The sequence below is a fragment of the Hemitrygon akajei genome, chromosome 8 (genome assembly GCF_048418815.1).
Source record: "Hemitrygon akajei chromosome 8, sHemAka1.3, whole genome shotgun sequence".
Lineage (NCBI taxonomy): Eukaryota > Metazoa > Chordata > Chondrichthyes > Myliobatiformes > Dasyatidae > Hemitrygon > Hemitrygon akajei.
The window spans coordinates 128,616,516-128,641,568 of NC_133131.1; the positions used below are offsets into that span (position 1 = coordinate 128,616,516).

The 25,053-nt window shown below is 40.4% G+C and overlaps 1 protein-coding gene across 2 annotated transcripts in view; it reads left to right on the forward strand.

Moving 5' to 3' along the window:
* mrc1a (mannose receptor, C type 1a) overlaps positions 1–25,053 on the forward strand; it is a 169,786-nt gene that overhangs the window by 48,633 nt on the left and 96,100 nt on the right. For both annotated transcript variants that reach the window (XM_073054606.1, XM_073054607.1), the window contains exons 5-9: positions 3,219–3,332; positions 3,793–3,936; positions 12,206–12,385; positions 16,266–16,423; positions 17,883–18,002. In XM_073054606.1, the coding sequence (XP_072910707.1) occupies positions 3,219–3,332; positions 3,793–3,936; positions 12,206–12,385; positions 16,266–16,423; positions 17,883–18,002 (716 nt within the window). The remainder of the gene's footprint in view (positions 1–3,218; positions 3,333–3,792; positions 3,937–12,205; positions 12,386–16,265; positions 16,424–17,882; positions 18,003–25,053) is intronic.

Sequence of the window (25,053 nt, forward strand, 5' to 3'; positions counted from 1 at the left end):
GATAACTTCATTTTCACAATTGGACCCTATCAGGCAAGGAACATTTAGGCCTATAAATGGTTCCACAACATTTGGTTCGTGCTAGAAGAGCTTTATGTATCATCCTGTTTGTGAATGTTGCATGATCACTGAATTATTCCCTATTAACAGATTGCACATTTTTGCTGATGTCAGCAGACTGTTTGGCAGTATGATTTCTGAAGTCCCATTTTTGAAGGGACATCTTGTGAAGCTGGCAGTAGTCTTACAGCCACAGGGGAAGGTTGCTGCTGGCTGAATGGATGCCGCAATTGTGAGACAGTCCTCCCAGCATGTCAGGGAGACTGGTTTATGAGAAAGAATTCACGTAGGAATTTTTAAAAAATGCAGAGCTATACTGAAAATGGTAAACAAATATTCAGTAGCCATGTCACATCTTTGGGAAGCGAAACAGAGCCATTGTTTCACGATGGAAGCCCTAGATAACAACAGATATTCGGGGTCTTCATCCTGAAACGTTAACTCTGTTCTCTTCTCACAGGTGTGGTCTGACCTGCTGAGAATTTCCAGCAGTTTCTGCTTTTGTCCAGCAGGAAGCATATCCTTTATGTAAGGTGCCTTGGTCAGGAAGTGATAAGAGAAGTTTCAGTATGGTCACAAGTGCAGTTTGCAAATGCCTGCAGTTTGGAGAACTCTGTAAAGTCGACTAATGTCTATATGAACTCTTCCTGCTTTTGTGAATACAGGGAAAATAAACAAAATGTAGTTTCCTCCAGAATTCGGGTGACCTTCCTAATGGAGCAGTGTATTACATTCTGAGATGTAGCAGCCACTTGGACTGATCCTACGGCCAGGAAGTGATATATGCGTGAGGTTGCGTGCTTTTACAGATCGAAAAGTAACAAAGCAGCCTGTTCAATACTTAGTTTTGTAAGTGGTATGGTTTTCAACAGTGCAGTACTGTTGACATGAAGCTGCTTGAATAAATTTTTAACCCATAACACCTTTTTTATCCTTTTGAAATTTTTATTTGTTTAGGATGAGCTGAAACATTATAGTGACTCATTATGTTTACTAACAAGTTGACATCACTTACATGTCATTTATCTGTTTATTTACTGAGGTACAGCACAAATAGGCGCTTCTGGTCCTTCAAGCGATGCTGCCCAGCAACTCCTGACTTAATCCAAGCCTAATCGCATGACAATTTACAATGACCAATTAACCTAGGTCTTTAGATTGTGAGAGGAAACCGGAGCACCTGGAGGAAACCCCTGAGGTCACGGGGAGAATGTCCAAACTCCTTAAAGGCAGTAGCAGGAATTGAACCTGGGCCACCTGTACTGTAAAGTGTTGTGCTAAGCGCTACGCTACTGGGCTGCCCATGTTATATCATATCCTGCAGCAGATTCTTGATACATGTTTGTACTGCTTTCTACATACATATATGTTCCACTGATGTTCAAAAAGTGTGAGATCATAGGTTAACCAAAGTAAATCCCTCTGCAATCTGCCAAACTTATTCCTCTTAAGTGGGCTTGGATTGAAAAGTCAGTTCTCATTATCATCAGGCTTGCCAAAAGCTGGCACTACATTCTCTCACTTCTCCTAATCATCTACAAGCAGAGAGGCAAAGGATCAGCATAGAAATATTACATTACACTAATGTAATATTATTTTTTAATCAGGGTGCCTTTCATTATTTTAGCTGGCTTATTCTTTTTTTTTAATTGATTTTTTTATGCATTTTCTACAACACTACAAACAAAAAAAAACCCCAGAAACAAAATAAGGAATTAGTACAGTGCAAGATAAACATACAATAGTAATATAATACAAAATAAAATAATTGAAAAAGCACCCAAGATGAAGTCGTGTAAGGTTAGTGTCCACCCCCAACCCCACAAAAAAAACTCCAGACCAACCAAAAGAAAATGTAGAAAATATAAATCAGAACATTCAAACCCCCAAAACTGTAAATACAGTTGAAAACAGAAGATAATAATGCCTACTACCAAAAAAAAGCTGGAAGCAAGGGACTGAAAAAAAAAACATAATTAAAAGGAAAGTTATGAAAATACTCAATAAAAGGTCCCCAGACCTTATGAAACTTTATATCCGAATTAAGAATTGAATAATGAATTTTTTCAAGGTCTAAATAGGACATGATATCGTTAAGCCATTGAGCATGCGTGGGTGGGGCAACATCTTTCTATCTAAGAAGAATTAGATGACTAGCCAGGAGAGAAGCAAAAGATAATATTCAACATTTCTTTAGATATCTCCAAATTAGATATTTTATCAATCCTTTATTTCCCAACTTCCATGAAATGCCCGAGAAAAATGTTATGGACTTATTTCTTTCTATTAATCCATTGGGTAAAGGCTTAATATCTTTTATTCATAATAAATTAATACCCTTATGGCATGCCCCTGTGGATAAAATCAGAATGGTTTGGGAGCATGACTTAAATATCCCTTTATCTGATGAGGTTTGGGACTCAATTCTCAAATCGGTTAATTCAACTTCTCTTTGTGCTCACCACTGTCTTTTACAGTTTAAGATTGTTCATAGGACCCATATGTCCAAATCTATACTATCTCAATTTTATCCTAATATCAGTCCTCTTTGTGATAAATGCGAAAGTGGCAAGGCTTCTCTTATTCATATGTATTGGACCTGTCCTAGTCTAGAGAAACTTTGAAGAGATGTTTTTATAACCTTATCCTGTATTCTGAATCGCCACTTAGAACCTAACCCTTTAATTGCTCTGTTTGGTTTCTTGGGTGAGACAGATATAGCTGGCTTATTCTACAATGTATACCTCACTGCTAAACTCCCATCAGCTCTTGGATCACTACTGAACCATTCTTATGTTTTAACTGCATTTGTTGAAATAATCTCATTAAAGAACCATTTTCCAGTCAGATATTTACTGGTCTCTCCATATAAACTATTGTTTATTACATTGCTGACTGTAAGTCATCTCATAACCCGAACTTATGGAATTTTGGAATTCTTGACTGTTCTATCATGATATTTTAAGACATGCTAAAAATACTAATATTATGTTGTACTAAGTGCTCAGCATTACAATCCTTCAAAATGTCTTTGTTCATTCAGCTTTGTTGATGGCCACTGTAAGGAATGAGACAGGAAATTTATGTGCAGCAAGCTCCAACAAGCACCATGTATGAGTAACTTTTGGTTATAAGATACACGTGTATGTTTCCTTCAGGCCTATTACAATCTGCAGGAGCACCGCTATGGATTGGACTAAGCACGCAGGATTTTGAGAGTGGGTGGGAATGGAGTGACCAAAGCCCCTTCAGATACTTGAACTGGGCTCCTGGTAAGGAATAGAAAAATACTTGCTTCTGTCTAGAAGAAATAAAATAAAGTCACAGCACTTTTTTAGCTTTTTTGATAAGCCCTTCTTTGATAAATGCTGGAGGGTGAGACTGTTGTATTTCTAACTGTCTCCATTAATATTCTATCCCTTATGAACTGGAATTCAAGTTCCACTTGGGATGACTAGCACTTGTAGAGCGGCCATTGTTAATAAATCAATGTTGTGATGGATATTTATCAAAAATTTAATGTTCGCTGTTGTCTCCACAAATGCCAATTTGATTGCAGAACTAAATGTTTATCAGCCTAGCTGATCACATCCATAATAAATGTACAAGCAATATTTGCTCTTCATTTTAAACTACACTGCAGAGACAAGTTGATCTGTGCATTAAATGCAGTTTTATATTTAGCGTCTTAACACTTCCCCACTGGTTTTATATTTCTTTCTATGTGTAAAGGTCATCCGTCATATGCCAGAGAAGATACATGTGTGGCCTTGAATCCATCAATGGCATCAAAGTGGGAAAGCAAAGCTTGTTCTCTGAAATTGGGATATATTTGTCAAGGTGACAGTAAGCCTTTGAAGGCCACTCCAGCTCAAGGTATGTTGAACTGTGTATACAAAAATAGCAAATTCATAGCTCCTAACACTAAAACTTTCAAAGTAATATATTAAAATCAGGCTTTTTTTTAAGCACTTCATACCAAAAGTAAAACAATTTACCAAAGTGTGGAAATTGGACCAGACAATGCCACTCTTTTTGCCTGCTTGCCAATCCAAATTCATTCAGTTTAAAACAGTAATGAAGATCTGGGGTATCATTATGTTGCACGAAACTAGTGATATGCTTTCAAAGTACCCTATGTGACCCATGTGCTAATGTATGGAGGACTCTGTAGAGAAGCAGATTGTGAAGTTTGCTTCTGTTTGGTTTAGGCAGCAGAATGCAGATTAGCTTTGGAAACCAGACTCATGTAAGTTTATTTAAAGGAAGGCCTTAAACAGCTGGTCACAGACAAGCACTGGAAACTCGACTCAAATAAATTTATTTAAAGGTAGACATTACCCAACATTGCTTTGGGCTCCTCCAAAGCCCTCTCCACTTTTTTTTTTTTTGCTCTCCTCTCAACATCCCTGACTGTCCCTCCTACTCTTTGGTCTCTTTTCTCTGTTACCTCTGGACCTGGCCTCTAACCTGACCCCCACACTTTATCCACTGATTCCCTTAGCTACCTGACCTACAATCTTCCCACCCTGTTACTTGTAACAACGCCATCCCCTTCTCTCAATTCCTCCATCTCTGCTGCATCTGCTCTCAGGATGAGGCTTCTCATCCCAGATGTCCTCCTCCTTCAAAGAAAGGAAGTTTCCTTAAGCTGCCCACTTTTCTTTTTTTCCTCTCTTATTTTGTTGCTTTTTTTGTTTAGTGTTTTTTTTTAATGTATATTACAATTATACAAGTTTCTTTATCTGTTTTCTTCTTTTCATGGAATGATAAGAGGAGAATCGATTATCTTATTCTTTATTACATACTATTAGATTAATACTATGCATGATCTTGATAATGGTTTTTTTACCTTTTATATGAATTGTTATTGATATAGATATTTGAGATAATTCTCCCCTTTTTTGTTTATATCTATAAATATATGTATGTATGTACTCTTTTTAATTAATAAAAAGATTGATAAAGAAAGGAAGGAGATTTCCTTCATCCTTCAAAGCTGCCCTCATCCGCATCGCTTCTATTTCGCGCACAGGGAGAGGGAGAAATAAATGGATTAGTTTTGATTTGCCAAGAAGGTGAGGGAATATCTCCTAGAGGGTGGGACAGGTCAGATGGGTTGATAACATAGAAAAACTTTGAATGTTATAACGCAGTACAGGCCCTTGGCCCATGATGTTGTGCCAGACTTCTAATCTACTCTAAGATCAATCTAACCCTTCTCTCCTGCATAGTTCTCCACTTTTCTATCATCCCTGTGCCTGTCTTGGAGCTTCTTAAACACCCTTAATGTATTTGTCACCACCACTACCCCTGCCAAGGCATTCTATTCACCAACCACTCCCTGTAAAGAACCTACCTCTGACATCCTCTCCCCCCTGACTATACTTTCCTCTAATCACCTTAAAATTATGCTCCCTTGTATTAGCCATTTCCTCCCTGGGAGAAAGTCTCTGGCTATCCACTTGATCAATGCCTCTTATCATCTTGTACACCTCAACTAATGGGATTAAATTTATAGGTAGACGAGTGATTACAATTCTTTTTCTGTGTTATATGTTGCCATTAACAGCTGCCAGACACGTACAGCGGGTCAGGCAGTGAAGGAAACTGAAACAATATCACCGGTGAATATATCAGCGCTAATGTCCAATTCTCACGCAGAGATAACTGAAGCTGGAGGGATCAGTATCATGCCCAGAATGCCTCAGGGCCAGACAGAAAGTTACGCTGAGCTTTGCTGCAGCAGTGATGTAGAATTAAAGTGACAAGTTTAGGGTTATTCCCATTGGCTGAACACACTTGTTTTCTCGGGGAAAGGGTGTCAAAATCTGGAGGGAATAGATTTAAAATGGTTATGCCTGGTGTAACTGTCCATATGTCTCTGAATTGGACTATGAATGCATGTGCATGGGGGGGAGGAGTTTGTCTGCTGATTCATGATTCTGTGGAGCTCTGAGTGCATTGTTGTCTCTTGGGTCTGACATTTTAGTTGAAATTGATTGTTTTGTGATATAAGTGTGATCTTTTACCTTGACCTATCTAGTCAGGTTGTATCACTTCTGTGGTTCTGCTGCATTTTACGGGGTGTGAAACTAAATTGCATGCAAGGAGCTCAGTGCCACTTCCTGCCAGATTTACCCTGAAGATTGGCCTGAAGACCAATGGCCAAGCTGTGACATTGTAGCATGGATTTCAAAAGACCTGATATGCCCTGTGGTGAATCAAGCAACTGGGAAAACATATAATTCATCCTCATACTAATGATATCAGCATTAAAGACATTGCCAACCCACCCCTTACCCGCAAGTTTACATATAAAAGTTTTCATAAATCTGCTACAGCAAAAGTGTGAACAGGATTCAAACTATATAGTTGAGACCAGTTAACTAACTTCAAAATGTTGGTGGTCATTCCAAAGCCTATAATGACTATATCTGAATAAAATAATACACAAACTCACCTTTTCATTTAATTGTGTATTACTTCCACAATATCCAAACGTGTTACAAGGAAATTTGTCATGGAAAACAAAAATATGACCTTGCTAGATGCATATCTTATGTTTGGATTTAAGTGCACTGTTAAAGTGGAAGCAGGAAACACTTTAACTGGCTGTCAATTATGGTATGCAGTAAGAGCTCCACTTTAGGACTGAAGGATGGTTTAAGCAGAGTCTGTGCTGACTTTTCATTAGTGATATAAAGGAATAATTCTTAAATTCCAGTATGTTACTTATGGTTTTGTAATTTATACTAAATCAATTGGTTAATTCCAAGTTAATTTCAATAAATTACATGAATATGGCAGTATATATCAAATTAGAAAATTCAGACAGCTTTATAACAGAGAATGGTAACAGCTGAAGGTGGATAAATATTATATCCCTGTGTAATGTTTCATAAGTTCAAAACTAATTGAAGGAAAAACATTGGAGATGGAATGATGCGTGCCTACTTTGTTTTACTTTTAGTGAGGCAGTCACTTTCAACACGGTGGCGTAATGATGTATGCCATTCACGTACTTTAACATATAACTCATAATAAATTTTGTAAACAACAAAGAATGCTTAATCAAACATGTCTACAGTATTACTGAAATATTAAATACACAACACCTGGGACAGTAATAGATCACTTTCCAAAGGACCTGTAAATAATATGAAACATTTAAGCATTGTTACAAAAAAAAATACATATATGTTATTGAACTAAAACTTTGACAGAGACCCTGTTACTTCCCAAAATCTTTCTCTGATAGGTAGCCTATCCCCACCACTGGGATGCTGGAGTGGTGGTAATCCGCTAATGTACAGGCCAGGAAACCCATTTCTCAGGTCAAAGGTTTGAAGAGGGTTTAGTGGCACTAGGCAGAGGGCAGCCGGTGATCAGTGAAGCACTGCATCAATCCTACTATTTCCTGGCCGGAGTTGAAATAAGCACAGGCAGCTTACGGCAGTGATTGCCTGTAGGTGTGTTGGCCAATCTGGTACCAAAAATATCGGTTACCCTAGTGCTTAATCTTAGAAATGTGTTCGTCCTTTACCAAGTGATTTCATTTCAAACAATGACCTTATGAAATAGCAACATTATACACTTGTGACACACAATAGCATTGATCCTGGTGTCCAGCCACCGAATACTGGATGTTCAATGCAATATTTTGATTAAGACTTTATCCTTTCTAAAATGGGTTGCCTAAGATATTACATAGGCATTCTAAATGTTATATAACTCTTGAAAGATCAATCAATAATGGACAGTTCCAGATTAGCAGTGCTTGCTAAGAAAAAAGGAAGGATACAGGAAAGTACTGATCACAGAACATGGGATATGTGTCCAATAGAGGGCTGCTGTCCAAAGCAAAAAATCACAATGCTGACTCCCAAAAAAGTGCCAAATTCTTGGCTTGAATCCATGAAGGAATTGAATCACACCCAAGCTTCTCTGCAGCTTTTGAACTGGCTGCATGTTTTTTTTTTAGCTCCTTATCCACAGATCTCCATTCTTAGAGGCTCCTAATTGTTACTGGGGATCAAGAGATGATTCAGTTCCACTCCAGCTTTGTGGTTTCTGAGGAGGTTGGTGAGATCAATGTGGGAACTGCTAGTTCAGCTTTAATTCAACTGCACTCAGTGGCCATTTTATTAGCTATGCCTGTACACCTGCTCTTTAATGCAAATACCTAATATGTGGCACAACTCATTGCATAAAAGCAAGCAGACATTGTTAAGAAGTTCTGTTTCTCTAAGCAGTATGCGATAGAGAACACACTCTGTAGGGGAATATGTCTAGTCCACTTATTTTTAATATTTTCTTAAATGTTGGCTCAGACATTTGAAAATTGTTAAATGCTGAAGATGGTGCAATGTGGTGGAGAGGCAGGAATATAAATTACATACTTAGGAAAATGCAGAGAGAATGAAGTAGAAGAATGAGGCTGTCAGTGTGGGTATAACTTTTCTGTTGCAAAGACTCAAGTTATTTGTTTTTCTAAAAGGAACATACACCCACAATTCATCTCAATTTATATGGTAAATCAAACAAGAGTCAGTGGTAAAGTTTCTAGGTATATGGACGTGAAAGGTGCATGTGAATAAAACTCTAGAGAAGTGTAAAAAAAAATCTTCTGCATACAGAGCTCCCATGGTTGACATCTTCTGCGTTGACCATGAGACCATTTATTTCACTTCTTGTATGTCTTTTACACTGTTTCTCACCTTGATTGTGATTCTGGAACTGCTGGAGCCTGTGACTTGCAGTTTGGAGATTGTTTGGTTGTGTCAGTGTTCTCCAGTCTCTGAGAGGATTCTGCGAGGCAGAGGCAGCATATATGAACCTTGTGGCAAAGATACTGGAGGACGGGACGCAAGCTGATGTTTGACTCCATTTCACTAACTAAAGCAGCAAGGGTTATTGAAACATTGAGGCAAATGTGGAGGGTGTCCGCTGGCTGCCTGCCTTTCGATCGCTGGTGGGATCGTTCTGCTGCCGGAGAGGGGAGACTGCCTTTCAATCGCTGGTGGGATCGTTCTGCTGCCGGAGAGGGGAGACTGCCTTTCAATCGCTGGTGGGATCGTTCTGCTGCCGGAGAGGGGAGACTGCCTTTCAATCGCTGGTGGGATTGTTCTGCTGCTGGAGAGGGGAGTCTGCCTTTCAATCGCTGGTGGGATCGTTCTGCTGCCGGAGAGGGGAGACTGCCTTTCTATCTTTGGTGGGATCGCTCTTCTGCTGGAAAAGGGAGAGGCTTCCCCTGTGCCCAGAGAATGTTACCCATATTTTCTGCATTTTGGATGTGGATAAGAAGATGAACTTAGACTATGGACCTTTTATCCAGCCTTAAAGTTTTTTACATTCTGTGTTTTTCATCTGATCTTTCTCATTTTTTTCTGTTTGTGGGAGGGGATTTGTAGGGACCTGTTCCATTTTGTTTTTCTTTGTGCGTGGAGAGGGGATAATCATGCTGCCGTACTTTTCTTTCTTGATTCAGTAGCTATTTGGAGAAGAATTTCAGAGTTGTATACATTAATAATAAATGAACCTTTGAAGAGCCCTCAATGTGCTCAAGTGCATAGTTGGCTGTGATTGGTGTGTGCGTAGGAGGTCATTTAAACAAATGTACATGTATATTGTTTTAATCAGATCTGATTTTGATTATGGATGTGTTGTTTTTGGACCAGCCTCTCCAATGGTCTTAAGACCCCCTAGATAAAGTTCAAGTTTAAGCATTGAGATTATGTTCTGGTGTTTTTAAATCATCTCCAGTTTTGGCATTACTGGTAGAAACAGGTGAAATACTCTTAAATCTATGCAGGTTACAGTCAGCAGTGTTTTTTTTTTTGAGTAAACGTTAAGAGGACATAAAGTTAGTCATCCAAAATTGGTAGATTGTTGGAAGCACTGCATTAGTACAGTCTTCAGTTTTGGGTGGATGGGTAATGAATAGGCACAAAACCTTGGGTTGTTTAATTTGGAATATAGTCTCAATTTACCTCTTTCAGTTGCTCCTCCATGGTTTTTCCCATTTGCCTGTGGTTGATTGCCTTCAGGTAAAGATCAAGATGAAGAAGGATTGTATATCAGTGGCACAGGAAAATCAGCAGCATATATGCAAGGCAGATACTATGGTTTTTTACATATCTACACAGATTGATCAAAAGATTCAATGACAGGTTGTTCAGGTGTTGCTATTTATGTTCCTAAGTTTCAAGTAGCTATTAAGAAAAAAATGATTAGACAAAGTATCAATATTCATTTCTGAGATGGTTGCTATCATTTTAGTCTTGAAATGGGTTGAAGAAGTATGTCCTAATTATGTACTTCCATGCTCTGATTTGATTTTGGTTTCGACTTTCTGAAATGCATTTGACTTTTTGATATTATTTGATTTTTTAATGGGTATACTACCTGTCTCTTTGCTTCACTCTTAATCTCTAGCATGGATAGAGGAATAGCTGACAGGCAGGAGGCAGTGAATGGGAATAAAGGAGCCTTTTCTGGTTGGCTGCCAGGGCTAGTGGTATTCCTCAGGAGTCAGTATTGGGACCACGGCTTTTTGTATGTTTGTCACTGACTTCAACAATGGAATTGATGGCTTTGTGGCAAAGATTTCAGATAATACAAAGATAAGTAGAGGGATAGGTAGAGCTGAGGAAGCAATGCAATTACTTAGACGAAGTGGAAGATGGAATACAGTGTTGGGAAATGTATTTTGGTAAAAGGAACAATAGTGTAGACTATGATCTAAATGGGGAAAAGTTTCAAACTTCAGAGATGCAGAGGGTCTTAGGAATCCTTGTGCAAGACTCCCAGATGGTTAATTTACAGGTTGAGTCTGTGGTAAAGAAGGCAAATAGAATGTTTGTATTCATTTCAAGAGGAAAAGAATATAAAAACAAGGAGATAATGCCAACCCTTTATAAGACACTAGTCAGGCAGCAGGGAGTAGTGTCAACAATTCTGGGCCCCATATCTCAGAAATGATGTGTTGTTATTGGAGAGAGTCCAGATGAGATTCACGAGGATGATTCTGGGATTGAAGGGGTTAACATATAAGGAACATCTCACATCTTTGGGCTTGTACTCACTGAAATTTAGAAGAATGCGGAAGATCTCCTTGAAACCTACTGAATGTTGAAATGACTAGATACGGTGGATGTGGAGAGGATGTTTCCTCTGGTGGAGGTATCCAGAACTAGAGGGCACAGCCTCAAAATTGAGGGGCAACCATTTAGAACAGTGGTAAGGAGGAACCTTTTAGGCAGAGAGCAGTGAATCTGTGGAATGTTCTGCCACAGACAGCGGTGGAGGCCAAGACCATGGGTCTCTTTAAAGTGGAAGTTGATTGTTTCCTGAATGGTCAGGACATTAAAGGATATGGTGAGAGGGCAGGTGTATGGGGTTGAATGGGATCTGGGATCAGCCATGATGGAATGACGTTACAGACTTGATGGGTTGAATGGCTTAATTCTGTTCCTATGTTTTATGATCAACCTCAGTAAGTAGGACCTTATGTTGGTATGCCAACCACCGTTAAACTTAGCAAGAAGAGGAAGAAGAGGTTCATTTGTTGTTCAGACCGAACATCTGAATGCAGGAGAAATGTGATCTAAGTGACTTTGAACATGGAATGATTGTTGGTGCCAAACAAGGTGGTTTGAGTATTGTAAAAACTGCTGATCGCCTGAGATTTTCACTCACAACAGTCTCTAGAATTTATAGAGAATGGTTTGAAAAATAGCAAAACGTCCAGTGAGTGGCGCTTCTTTTGGCACACTTGTTAATGAGGGAGGTCAGAGAAGAATGGCTGATCTGGCTCAAGCTGACCAGAAAGTGACAGGAACTCAAATAGCCATGTATTGCAACAGAGGTGTTCAGAACACATCAAAACTTGAAGTGGATGGGCTACAGCAGCAGAAGACCACAAACATGCACACAGTGCCCACTTCATTAAGTACAGGAGGTAGCTAATAAGTGGCTCCTGAGTATACAGTATATTTCAATGTAAAATGGTCAATGATAAAACTTAATAGGGAGAATGCCAAAGAGGAATCAGATATTTAAATAGTTAATTGTATTGTTCTTGTCTTTGAATTTCAGTCACTTGCTGAATCTAAGTAATATATGTAATATTGATCTTTTTCAGTAATTACACCTGTTTCTTGTCCCAGTGGATGGCAGCCCTATGCCGGTTATTGTTATAGCCTACAAAGAAGTCCCAAGACATGGCAGCAGTCTTTAAGAGCCTGTCGAAAGGAGGAAGGAGATCTAGTTAGCATTCACAATATTGAAGAGGAAGGCTTTATCTTCACTCTCGTTGGAGTTCGTGAGTACCAAATTGCGCCCATACATGCACTGGTTCGATTTCTACACAAAATATATATTTGAGAAGAACCACAATCTGTGATATCTCTTTTGTACAAGCCACTCCACCATGGGAGAGGAAAAATTAATGCAGCATTTGACACTTGGGCACCAGTGGATCCAGAGTTAGCAATAGCTTAATTTCATGGAACTTGATGCAAAACTGATATCAGAATATTAAAGCTGAGTTCCAAAACAGAAGCTCTCCATCAATCTGCAGTACTCGATGAGCTAAATAGTACAAGCTCCACATTGCGTTTGGCTTCTGAGATTTTTCTCACAGGAACTAATTTTAAGAAGTGGAATACAAAGCACAGTTGCTGCGATATTATGCATTTTGCATTATGGATCATAGACGCATTTCTTCCTTGATGTACAGTATCTCTTCCAAATGTTTCTCTGTGGCCCACACAAGACACTTCAAATTTGGTTTTAGTAACAGTTTATTCTGCAGACGGAATAGACGTGGTCTGAACCATGCAAAAACGATCTCTCATTAATGATTTATTCTTTTATTGCCTGCTGTGAACCAGTTACGTACTTGTCGGAGGAGACACAGTGGTTCTGGAAGCAAGCCAGCTGACACGCAGCTCCAGAAACCTGGGCTTGGTTCTCACCTCTGGCATTGTGCATGTAGACTCTGCACATTTTTTCCCAGCTGCTGTGTGGGATTTCCCTGGATCCACTGGTTTCTTCCTAGATCCCAAGGACCTGTTGATTTTAAAGTGAGCTGGCACCTGTAAAATTACTCGTATGTGGACCGATGGTAGGAGATTTGGAAAAGGGGCAGGGGAAGCATACATTACTGGCCATGTATCAGAGAAGTGGCTATGGAGAAATAAATAGTGGGGTTGAATTGACAGGAATGCTCTGAAAACTGGCAGAGACGTGATGGGCTGAATGCCTTCTCTGTTATAAAGAAATATAATGGAACACTGGCTATGGTATAATAGAGCAAATGGATTCTTACTGTACCATTTTATGGAAGTAGCAGTGCCAAGCAATACATTGAGCATCTGTGTACTCCTCCTGCTGAGATGATATTAGCAAACTAGTGCAGGCACATGAGGCTGGGAATGGTTTATGAAGCTTGAAGCACTTATAATGTACAACTAGAAAACAGCACTTAATGTCATAAAGACACAGATGGAATGGAAATTTAAATAAATTACAACATAATACAGAGCTCAGTATAAAGAACAATCAGTGTGACTGGGTTTAAAGCATTCAAAATCCATCCAATGAGGAAAAATTTAAAAAGTGCACGTATGAATTCTTAAAAGCCTGGTTACTGCAGACTGGCAACCTGCCTTGAATCCAATGGGATCCAACTACTTGTGTCACATTTGGGCTGCACCAGATGTTCATTCTGATAAAAGATTCATTAAGCTCAGTGTTGGTCTGTGCAGGCCTGGCTGAAGTCAGGATGATTTGTTTATTTCATTCATTTGTTCTTCTTTTGATTCTATACTTGCTGTTTAGGCCTGAACTCTATCAATAAGATGTCTGAGTTTTTATGTACTCCATAACAGTCAGCTATGTGAAAATAATATGCTACTATGTCAGGCTTTAGAGCTGTAGTCCTGTTCAATTCATGGTTGGATTTAATTTTAAATCCAAGCTGAACTCAACTATTTACCCCACTATTAGTAGCATTAACAATTTTAAAATTCAAAATGACCAATTAAAAGCTTTATTCGTCAGTATTTTTTAAGAAAAAATTCTATTGTGGATTTTGTTTTTGGAGTACTTATTTTTCTGAAATCTATATCACTTCCTTGTACAAGTGCCCAAAGAAAACCCTGCCCTGTTGGTGTGCTGCACCAATAAATGGCAAAGCTTCTTCATCATGACTCATTTTCAGTGAACATAGAACTAATGGCACTGGCTTGGTTTCCAGGATGGCCTTCACACTGACTTCTCTGTCTGTGGCCTCCTTCACAACCAGGGTGAGAACAAATGCAAACAACTCCTCATATTCCTCCTGGGTTGTGAAAAACCCAACATCAAAGTCTCCAATTTCAGATAAACTACACACTTTCTGTTCCAGTCGCTCTCCTCCAGGTGCACGCGCGCAGTCTCTCTCTCACACGCGCGTGCACACACACCCCCCCCCACCACTTCTGACCCAAACATCTCTCCATTCCTCAGCCCCCTATTCTCATCCCAAACACAAGAAAATCTCCAGATGCTAGAAGTCTGAAGTAACACCTGCACACCCTTAGAAGAGTCTTAGCCCAAAACATCAACTGTCCACTCTCTTCTGTAGATGCTGCCTGGCCTGCTGATTCCCTACAGTATTTTGTGTGTGTTCCTCCTGTTTCTCATGTTCTTTCTCTCTCCTTTACTGCTTCTATCTGTCTATTGCCTACACACTGCACCCATTTGGTTCCCCATCCCTTTCCCTCTCTCCCTTTTGCTTAATATTCCTTTTTATCTGATCCTTACATCACCTCCTTTTCTTAACAGTTTCCATAATCTGCAGCCCTTTTGTCTCCACATCACTTCCCAGACTTTGTTGCTATCTCCACCCTTCACTCTTGGATCCACCTATTTCTTGTCGCCTCCTTCCTGCTCACCTTTTATACTATCTCCTACACTCACAGCCCCAATGCAGAATCTTGACCCGAAACATTGACCATCTCTTTGCCTCTGCAGATGAGATGCTAAAACAGCTTATTTTTTGTATGACGTGTACACCATGTGTCATGTCCAGAGCCACCAATAGAGGTGGAAGTTTGAGGTCAGAAGATGTGAATCTTTGAGCTAATCACAAGTTGGGTGGTGATTAACGACTTCTATCAAAACCCAGTTGCTGCTTCATCTTCAGTCAGCTCCTAGAGTCACTGCCTACTTTTGCCCAATCCACTTTTCTTGCTAACAATAAAAACCATTTAGCCCATTGAGCCTCAGATGTCTGTCAGAGCAATCCCACTAAATCCATTCTTCTACCCGCTTCTGTGTGACTTGTTCTCGCACATGGCATACCCTTCACAAATCTCCTAATAAACTTACACTGGGAAAATTTCCATTAATCAAATACTTTTCCAACAGGAATGTCTTAGAAATGTGTGAGAAACTAGACCATCCAGGTAAACTTACAGTCCTGGGGGAAATCTGCAAAGTCCACGTACTACAGGCAGCAATGTTGACTACTATAAGCTCAAGGTACTAGAAGAAGAACTCCATACAAAATAAGATAAGAGAATAGAAAAAGTATAGACCTTAACCCCTAAAGTCCACCATTTAGTACAGAAAAAGGCTGATTAGCCCAGGCACCAGTTCTTTATGGCTCTCAATTGACATATCTTTCATAAATATATCTACTTCCTCTTTAAGTAACCCCAGTGATTCAGTCTCGATAAATCTCCAGAGTTGAGAATTCCAGAGATTCGCCATTCTCTATGCTGGATCACTCATGTGAGCACCAATAACAATGGAGTCATCCAGCATGGAAACAGGCCACTTGGGCAAGTTTGCCCATGACAACCAATACACCTGTCTAAGCTACTCCCATTTGCTCATGTTTGACTCATATCCCTATAAACCCTTCCTATCCATGTAGTTCTCTGAATATCTTTTTAAATGTCGTTATATTTAGAAACTATTCTTCCACTACTTTACAAATCAAAGAACGTTTTCACAGGGGCAGCTAAATATAACCTAAGGCACTGGAGAAGGAAGGAAGATGTATCTACTGAATCTCATCCATGCACATCCTACTATGCAACATCAATGCCATTAGAGTTTGTGAAAGAAGGACCTAGACCATATCTCAGGACATACTCTGCCACTGGAATCAATTCACATCAGTTAAAATCTACCTTGTTTTTCTCTTACAGCATCCATTAATGGAGTATGGCTTGGATTGAATGATCTTAAGACGTCAATGTTGTTTGCATGGTCAGATGACATGCCTGTGACCTTTACTTATTGGGGCTATGGAGAACCAAGTCACCTTAGTAACAGGGATGAAGACTGTGTCATGATGAATGCAACGGTGAGGGCAGCAATGCATTCAGTGTACTTTTCAAATTATGATATCCAAGACTGTATAATTTAGTACACTCTGTCATTTCCTGTACACAGTGTATATACAATGAACTAATTGTTATTCTGGATCTGATGCAACACAATAAAAACTACAAAATATATAAAGAGCACAATAATAATAATAAAAATATATAGTAAATATAAATACATAAGATAGCTACATAGATTGATTATATGTTCACTAAGTGACACTAGGCTGTACATAAAGTGACTGACAGGAAATAATAAAGTAGTGATGGAGTTAGTGGGTGGAGATGTTGATCAACCTTACTGCTTGGAGAAAGAGACTGTTTTTGTGTCTGGTGGTCCTGGTGTAGATGCTACGTTGCCTCCACCCTGATGGGAGTGGGACAACAGTCTGAGCAGGTTGTGTGGGATCCTTCTTGATTTAACTGGCCAGTTTCCTGTAACTTCCGGTACATACATCCTTGATGGTGGATAGGCTGGTGTCAGTGATGCATTGGGCAGCTTTGACCACCCACCTGCAGAACCTTCCTGTCTGCCGTAATGCAGTTTCCATATGAAGAAAGATGGCACCAGCAACCAATGGCGACATGTTTCAGGCACCTCACAAAGCTACTAGATACCCTTCCTCTTCTAGATATACTCCTGTTCTGTAATCGCTGCAACCTGCACCCTGTAAATTCCCTTTTCGAGGATGTACTTTTGAGTAATCTAAATGACCTGGTGCGTTTGCAGTCTCCTGAGGCTTTTGGTAAAATAGACTCAAGAGTGCAGGTACAGCTGAGATGCCCATCACTGGAATGGACGCTGAGTCAATGTCTGATGACAGAAGATGAAGCCCTGGTTGGCTGCATTACTGCTTAAGGTGCTTAGAAAGATTAAAATCATCGAGGATGACAGAAGGTTGAGCAGGTGTGCAGTGCCATCTGCCTTTGTTTGACCAGTCTCCCTCTCTTTTTGCTACTACTGTTGGGCGGGAGGAGCAGGAGTCTTGGGTCCCACACCGCCGAATTAGGAAGCAGTTGTTGCTCTGGATGGGCTTCACTCATGGCGCTGAATGGGTTTGGCAGCTGTGGACTCCATTTTGGGGACTCTGCACTTCATGTTTAGCTTTTTTTTTAAAACTATTTGAGCTATTTGATCAAGGGTCATCAGTGATGAACTGTCTCGGCAGCTGTGGCCTGCGACCATTGTCACTCGGCTCAGCACTGAACTGGCTCTGTGGCTGTGGCCTGCAGCCACCGGGGTCCTGGACTGACTTCACTTGCTTTAGCACTGAGCTGGCTTCGCGGTTGTGGACTCACTTTTGGGGACTCTTCAGATAATGTCCTGAGTGTATTTCTTTACTTTTTTTGTTGTTTGCACGAGTTATTTTTTTCACACATTTGACACACACAGTAAAAATTATTATGAATAATGTAATGCATTTGTGTATTTTTCAGAGTGGCTATTGGGCAGATCAGCTTTGTGAAATAGAACAAGAATATGTTTGTAAACGAAAACCACTTTCAAAAAAACCAGGGGTGAAGCTGAATATTCCTGCAGAAGAAGGATGCCAGAAGGTGAGATTAAATGTTCACTGATGCAAGTCAAATCTGGTGCCACTTTAAATATTTGGCCAAGTGTCTTCCATTAACTAAGCACATTGACCAGTTTTAGAGAAAAATTAAATAAACAAATCATAACCAACAGAAGGGGAATAATTTAGAATTTCTGCTTTATATTACTGTGTAATCATATTAATTAGACAATGAAAGAAGCATTGAGTAGTGAATTTCAACTATTACAATTAGGACTGAAATATGAAATAGCGGGTTTTAATTCAAACCATTCTTTCCTATGTTTAAATCCTGTTTTCCTTCCCTTAAATACACTCCATGTAATTCTAGACAACCTTCCGCCTTTTTTTAGTAAGTAAACTTCTACATTGGCATTTCAATTTCCTCCCCCCCCCCCAACAAACTTGCTATTTGCTCCAGTTTACACCAAACTTATTTATCCCCCTACAAAACTGATGGTATATTGCCCAAAGGCAGCTATTCATTTCAGTTTTCAAGGTTAAATCTGTTTAACAGCAGATTATTTGATTGGGTGGCATCTGAGTTGAATTCCACTTTGTTCACTCAAGATGCTTACAAAATTCTTGTCCAGCGTTCACCACTGGCCAGGTTTCCTTCACTGTACTCTGGATATTTGGAAACTAGCTGGGATCTCTTTAGCTCTTGTCTGAATAAACTCAGTCAATACTTGAATGGAATAGGATGGGTTGTATAAACTCACTGTTGAAAAATGTTGTTTTTTTAATATATACTCTATCCATAAAATGTTCAGATATATAATACAGCAGATTCATATGTCAGCATTCATAAAGTGAATCATTCTCTCATTATAAATGTAATCTTTTATCAGTAGCATATTAACTTTTCTTATACATGCATCCTATGAGTAAATAATTTGGGAGGTTTTTCTATAGAACCCCTCAGTGTGCTATCGTAAATAGTTCATAAGCTAATTTTGCTTTGAGAGTTTTTACAAAAACGGCAGCAACTTCTGGTGTGTCTCTCAGTAGATAGTCCTGCACTTTCAATGTGCCACTTTGTATCATTTAGTCGTGGATAACTTCTTGCTTTGGAAGACCATAAAAGTCTAGGCAGAACAGAAAGCGTCATCGATCAAGTTGCCAATCTTCAATTACTACCCAAGATTATGAGATGTATGGATAGGGTGGTTAGTCAAATGATTTAGTAACCATGGAAAGATGTCAAAAACAAGAAGGCATAGAGTTAAAGTAAGAGGAAGGAGTTTTAAAATGGATCTGAGGTCTAAGTTATTTTTACATAGAGAGTGATTTATATCTGGAACTCAGGAGGAGACAGTGGAATCTAATTCAATTATCAAGTTTAGGAGATGTTTGCAATACAAATAGGTGCGATAGGTAAGATACAAATAGTTAAGGTATAGAAGGACACAGCCCTCAGGTAGGCAAATGTGATTAGTGAAAATGGACAGAAAGGTTGGCATGGACATGGAATGTCAAAGGTGCCATGTGCAAATCTACAGTAATGGCTCAATGATTTAGAGTTACAGTTTGTCTCAATGTGCATTTTTTTTGGAAATTGCCCATAATTCCATGATATGCAACTATTCTATCCTGTTTATTCTGCTGTTGAACTAACTGAGAGTGGAATGGAGCTCACTGTTAGTGGACCACATAATATAAATGTTCCTGGTGTCAGCAGATTGACAAGAACCTGTTTAAGATTATTAGCAAAGTGCGGAAAGACTGAAGTAGCTTAGAGTTCATAGTCAGGAAAAAAATTGACATGTTTACCATATTATTGCTGATAAGATTGCCAGCTGACTTCTAAGACTATAATTCATATTTGCCTTTTTGAGAAACTCTCTTGATGTTTTATTATACATCAAAATTAATTGACTCTAACAGGAAGGATATACTCAGCACTTCATGAACTTACCATAATCTAGGCCATCAAGTAAAGCTATTTTTACTTTTTCTCTATTAAAACTTTAGGGTAAATTACAATAACATTTAGATTGATAGTTCCTTAAGGTATAATTGTTTTCTTGTTGTGTTCTGAAATGAATTTCTAAATTTTATATTTGTAAGTTGGTACTGCCCAAAACTAATTTATTAAATTTGGTGAAATTTAGTCCTTTACTATCCAGCCCCACAGGTTGAATAAAAGCAAAATAAAATATTGGAACAGCATATGTGGAGTTAAAAACAGAGTTAATGATTCAGATCAATGAATATTGCCCTGGGCCCAGCGGTCATTAGTATTCTCATCAATAACCATTTATCATCATAAAGTCAGAAATGGCAAGTTTGATGATGAATCCTCAATATTCAATGATAGTGAACTCCCTTCACTAAATGAAAAGTCTCTACTTGCATGCAGCAAAACCTAGACAATATTCAGGCAATGCTAATAAATGGCAAGTAACATTCACGACACAAAAGTACCAAGCAGTGACCATGTCCAATAAGGAGGAGTCTCACTCCCTCCACCATGAACAATTGATGGCATTATCATTGCCAAGTCCCTGAGTGTCAGTATCCAGGAGGTAACCAATGATTAGAAACCCAATTGATCCAGCCACATAAGTAAAATGTATTCAAGAGCAGGTCAAAGATCACTTCCTGAAAGCACTAGAAGTTGGACCAGGCACATTTGGTCACAAAACCTACTGATATCTTGAGCTGTTTACTGCATTGCTAGTGAACATGTTGACATAATTACCAATGCAATGTTTCCTTAGAGCATTTCTTGTAGAAGTTAGTTCATTCTGCACACTCTTTAGGTGATATCCCATCTCCCAACTTAAGGCTGGGAGCCTGGTCTCATTAAGTTATTTACACACAGCATTTACTTCAGTCACCCCTTCAACTATAGTACCTAAACCCTACACATGACAACCAGCCTCAGAAGTTTCACCTAAATCCAACCACCTCCTTATCCACCAATCTCCCTGGCTTAGGTCATCTGAGCCAAGCTTCTCCACTCAGCCCAGTTTGACAATCTCCGTGACACAACGGCAGCCAACTCTTACCCTGACCTCCCCTTTCAATTCTATGTCCACTCTCTAACCTTCTTTCCACTGTGATATTCTGCACATAAACATCTGAGGTACCCTTCATGAGCTCTTCACTACAGCAACAGATGAAGATTTCTCTTTGCCTTCCTGCACAAAAGGCCATGTGGATGCACAGCAACGGATTAACACACCGCACAGAGTGTTTCATTGGCACAGCTAGAAGAACAGCTGCATCTGCTCCAGTGATCTCTACTTAGTCCTGCTCTCAGGTCATTTCTATGTGGAGTATACACTTTTGAAAATATAAAGCTACAAGTGGTGGAGGAAAGATCTTCTAATGAAAGCAGGTCAATGGCTATCTGGGAGACAACTGCTTGATGTGCCTCTGCTTTCTTCCTATAAGCCAATTTTTTATCCAAACAGCCAAGGTTCCACTGATCCCATGCCTCATGACTTTCTGAATGAGTCTCTCGTGGGGGACCTTGTCAAATGCCTTGCTAAAATCCATGTAGACCACATCTACTGCCCTACCCTCATCAATTTCTTTTGTTACCTCTTCAAAAAACTTAATTAGGCTCGTGAGACACGACCTTCCCTTTCAAAGCCATGTTGACTATCCTTGAGTAGACTGTGGTTCTCCAAATGCTCATAGATCCTATCCTTAAGAACCCTTTCTAATAGTTTGCAGGCCACCGACGTAAGACCCACCGGTCTATAGTTCCCAGGATTCTCCCTATCAACTTTTTTAAACAAGAGATCTACATTTGCCATTCTCCAATCCTCCAGCAGCTCCTCTGCAGCCAAAGAGGATTCAAAGATCATAGCTACTGCTCCAGCAATCTCTTCTCTCACTTCCCACAGCAACCTGGGGTATATCACATCCGGCTCTGAGGACTTATCAATCTTGATGTTTTTAAGAAGATCCAACACTACTTCTTCCTTAATCTCCACGTTGTCCAGCACACAGACCTGTTCTATTTCAACCTCCCCCTGATCAAGGTCCTTTTCACTTGTGAATACTGAAGCAAAGTACTCATTCAGGATCTCCCCAACCTCCTCCACCTCCAGGCACATGTTGCCCTCTTTATCCTTTAGCAGCCCTACCTTCATTCTTGTCATCCTTCTGATCTTCACATATGCATAAAACACCTTGGAGTTCTCCTTAATCCTACATGCCAAGGCCTTCTCATGCCCCCTTCGAGCTCTCTTAAGTCCTTTCGTAAGCTCCTTCCTAGCTACCGTATATTTCTTATGAGACTCTCCTGCTTCCTATATCCAACATATGCTTCCTTCTTCCTCTTGACGAGTTGCCTCATGTGTTTCTTCAGTCACGGTTCTCTTTTCCTACCATTTTTTCCTTGTCTCAGTAGGACAAACCTATCCTGAACCCAGCAGAAGTGCTCCCTAATCTTCCTCCACATTACTTCTGAGCTTTCACCCTTGAATATCTGTTTCCAATTTACTCTTGCTAGTTCCTGCCTCAGCCCTTCACAGTTAGCCCTTTCCCAGTTAAGCACTTTCCCATTTTGTCTGTTTTTTATCCTTTTTCATAGCTTGCTGAAGCTAAGGGAGTTGTGGTCACTCTCACCAAATTGCTTCCCCACCAAGAGGTCTGCCACCTGACCAGGTTCATTACCCAGAACTAGATCCAGAATGGCCTCTCCTCTCGTTGGCTGGTCCACATACTGTGTCAGGAATCCTTCTTGAGCACACCTGACAAATTCAGCCCCATCTATCCCCCTTGCAGTCAGGAGGTGCTAGTCAATATGAGGGAAGTTGAATTCACGCATAACTACAACCATGCATTTCCTGCACCGTTCTAAAATCTGCCTGCTTATCTGCTCCTCGGTGTCCTGAGGGCTATTTGGGGGTCTACAGACTACTCCCAGCAGAGTGATTGATCCCTTCCTATTCCTGACTTCCACCCAGACCGACTCAGTGGACACTCCCTCTGCAGCGTCCTCCCTTTCTATAGCCCTGATACTATCCCTGACCAGTAATGCCACTCCCCCCCTCTTTCTACCTCCCATCCTATTCATTTGAAAACACCTAAACCCCGGTACCTGCATCAGCCAATCCTGCCCTTCCTCCAGCCAAGTTTCAGTAACGGCCTCAACATCGTAGTTCCATGTACTGATCTTTGCTATAGGTTCATCCCCTTTATTCCTAATACTCCTAGTATTGAAATAGACACATTTCTACCCCTCTAACTGGCTACATTTATGATTTGTCCCCTGCCTGTCCTTCCTCACCAATTCAGAACACATAGCATCATGCCTTTGTCCTTCTACCCTAATCTCTGCACGCACATTTTGATTCCCACCCCCCGCCAAACTAGTTTAAACCCTCCCCAACAGCTCTAGCAAATCTGCCCGCCAGGATATTGGTCCCTTTCCAGTTCAGGTGTAGCCCGTACTTTTTGTACAGGTCAGACCTTCCCCAGAAGAAATTGCAATGATCCAGAAATTTGAATCCCTGCCCCCTACACCAACTCTTCAGCCATGCATTCATCTGCCATAACTTCCTGTTCCTACCCTCTCTGTCTTGTGGCACAGGCAGCAATCCCGAGATTACCACTCTTGAGGTCCTGCTTTTTAACTTCTTTCCTAACTCCTTGTATTCCTTCTTCAGGACCTCATCCCTACTCCTATCTATGTCATTGGTCGCCACGTGGACCACGACATCTGGCTGATCACCCTCTCTCCTGAGAATACCGAGAACTCGATCCGAGATATCACAGACCCTGGCACCAGGGAGGCAACAGACCATCTGGAATTCTCGATCTCTCTCACAGAACCTCTTATCTGTCCCTCTAACTAACAAATCCCCTATCACTACTGCTCTCCTCTTTTCCGTCCTTCCCTTCTGAACTGAGGGTCCAGTCTCAGTGCCAGAGATGCGACCACTACAACTTGTCCCTGGTAGGTCATCCCCACAAACAGTATCCAAAATAGTATACTTATTGTTGATGGGAACGGCCACAGGGGTGCTTTGCTCTTTCTGTCTATTCCCCTTCCCTCTCCTGACAGTCACCCAGTTACCTGTCTCCTGACTTTTGGTGTGACTGTCTCCTTGAAACTCTGATCTATTACTGCCTCCGCCTCCCGAATGATCCAAAGTATATCTAGCTCCAGTTCCCTAACTCGGTTTGACAGGAGCTGCGGCTGGATGCACCTTTTGCAGGTGTTGTCATCAGAGACATTTGTGCTGTCCCTGACTTCCCACATCCTACAATCGGAGCACCCGACTGCCCTATCTACTGCCTCCATTACCAACTCCTAAGTTAATTAAATTGATTAAAGAAACTTATCTGGCCTTACCTCACTGGGAACAAGCTCGTTCGCAGCCTCTTCTCGCCAAAACCTCTTGAGCCAAAGCCTCAAAGCTCCACTCCTTCACTGGCTCACTCACTGACTGGCCACTCTGCTTGATCTACCCCTCTTTTTATTTGTTTGAGCTTTTCAATTTTCGATTGCCCAATCAACTGCTGGTATATCCTTTCTTCAAATAAAGGGACCTAGAACTGTATGTAGTACTCTGAAAGCAGTCTCATAAACAATATGTAACCATTATAACAATACTTCCCTATTTCTAAACTCCAACTACTGTGCAATATGGACCAAAATGGGATTTCGTATCTTCATGCTGCACCTGCCAACGAACATTTTTTTTGTAATTCATGTACAAGAACACCTAGATCCATCATACAATGAACATCTAACATTCTGGGCTCAGAGGTTTTTGATATGGGAACAAAAAGGGGATGAAACTGAGGCCTCTGCTGAGGACTGCTTATTTAGAATCTGAGATGAAGATCAAAACAGACACCCAATAGACAGAAGGGTGGGTGACTGTGGGGAAAGAGGAGTCAGGGGAGGTTCCCACCTGCTTCAGAAGAGCAACAATCATACTTCTGCCCAAGGGAAGCAGGGAGAGCTGCCCCAATGATTATTGCCCAGTGGCATTCACATCTTTTCTGATGAAGGGTTTGAGAGGTTGGTCATGGCTAGAATCAACTCCTGCCAAAGCAAGAACTTGGACCTACTGCATTTTGCC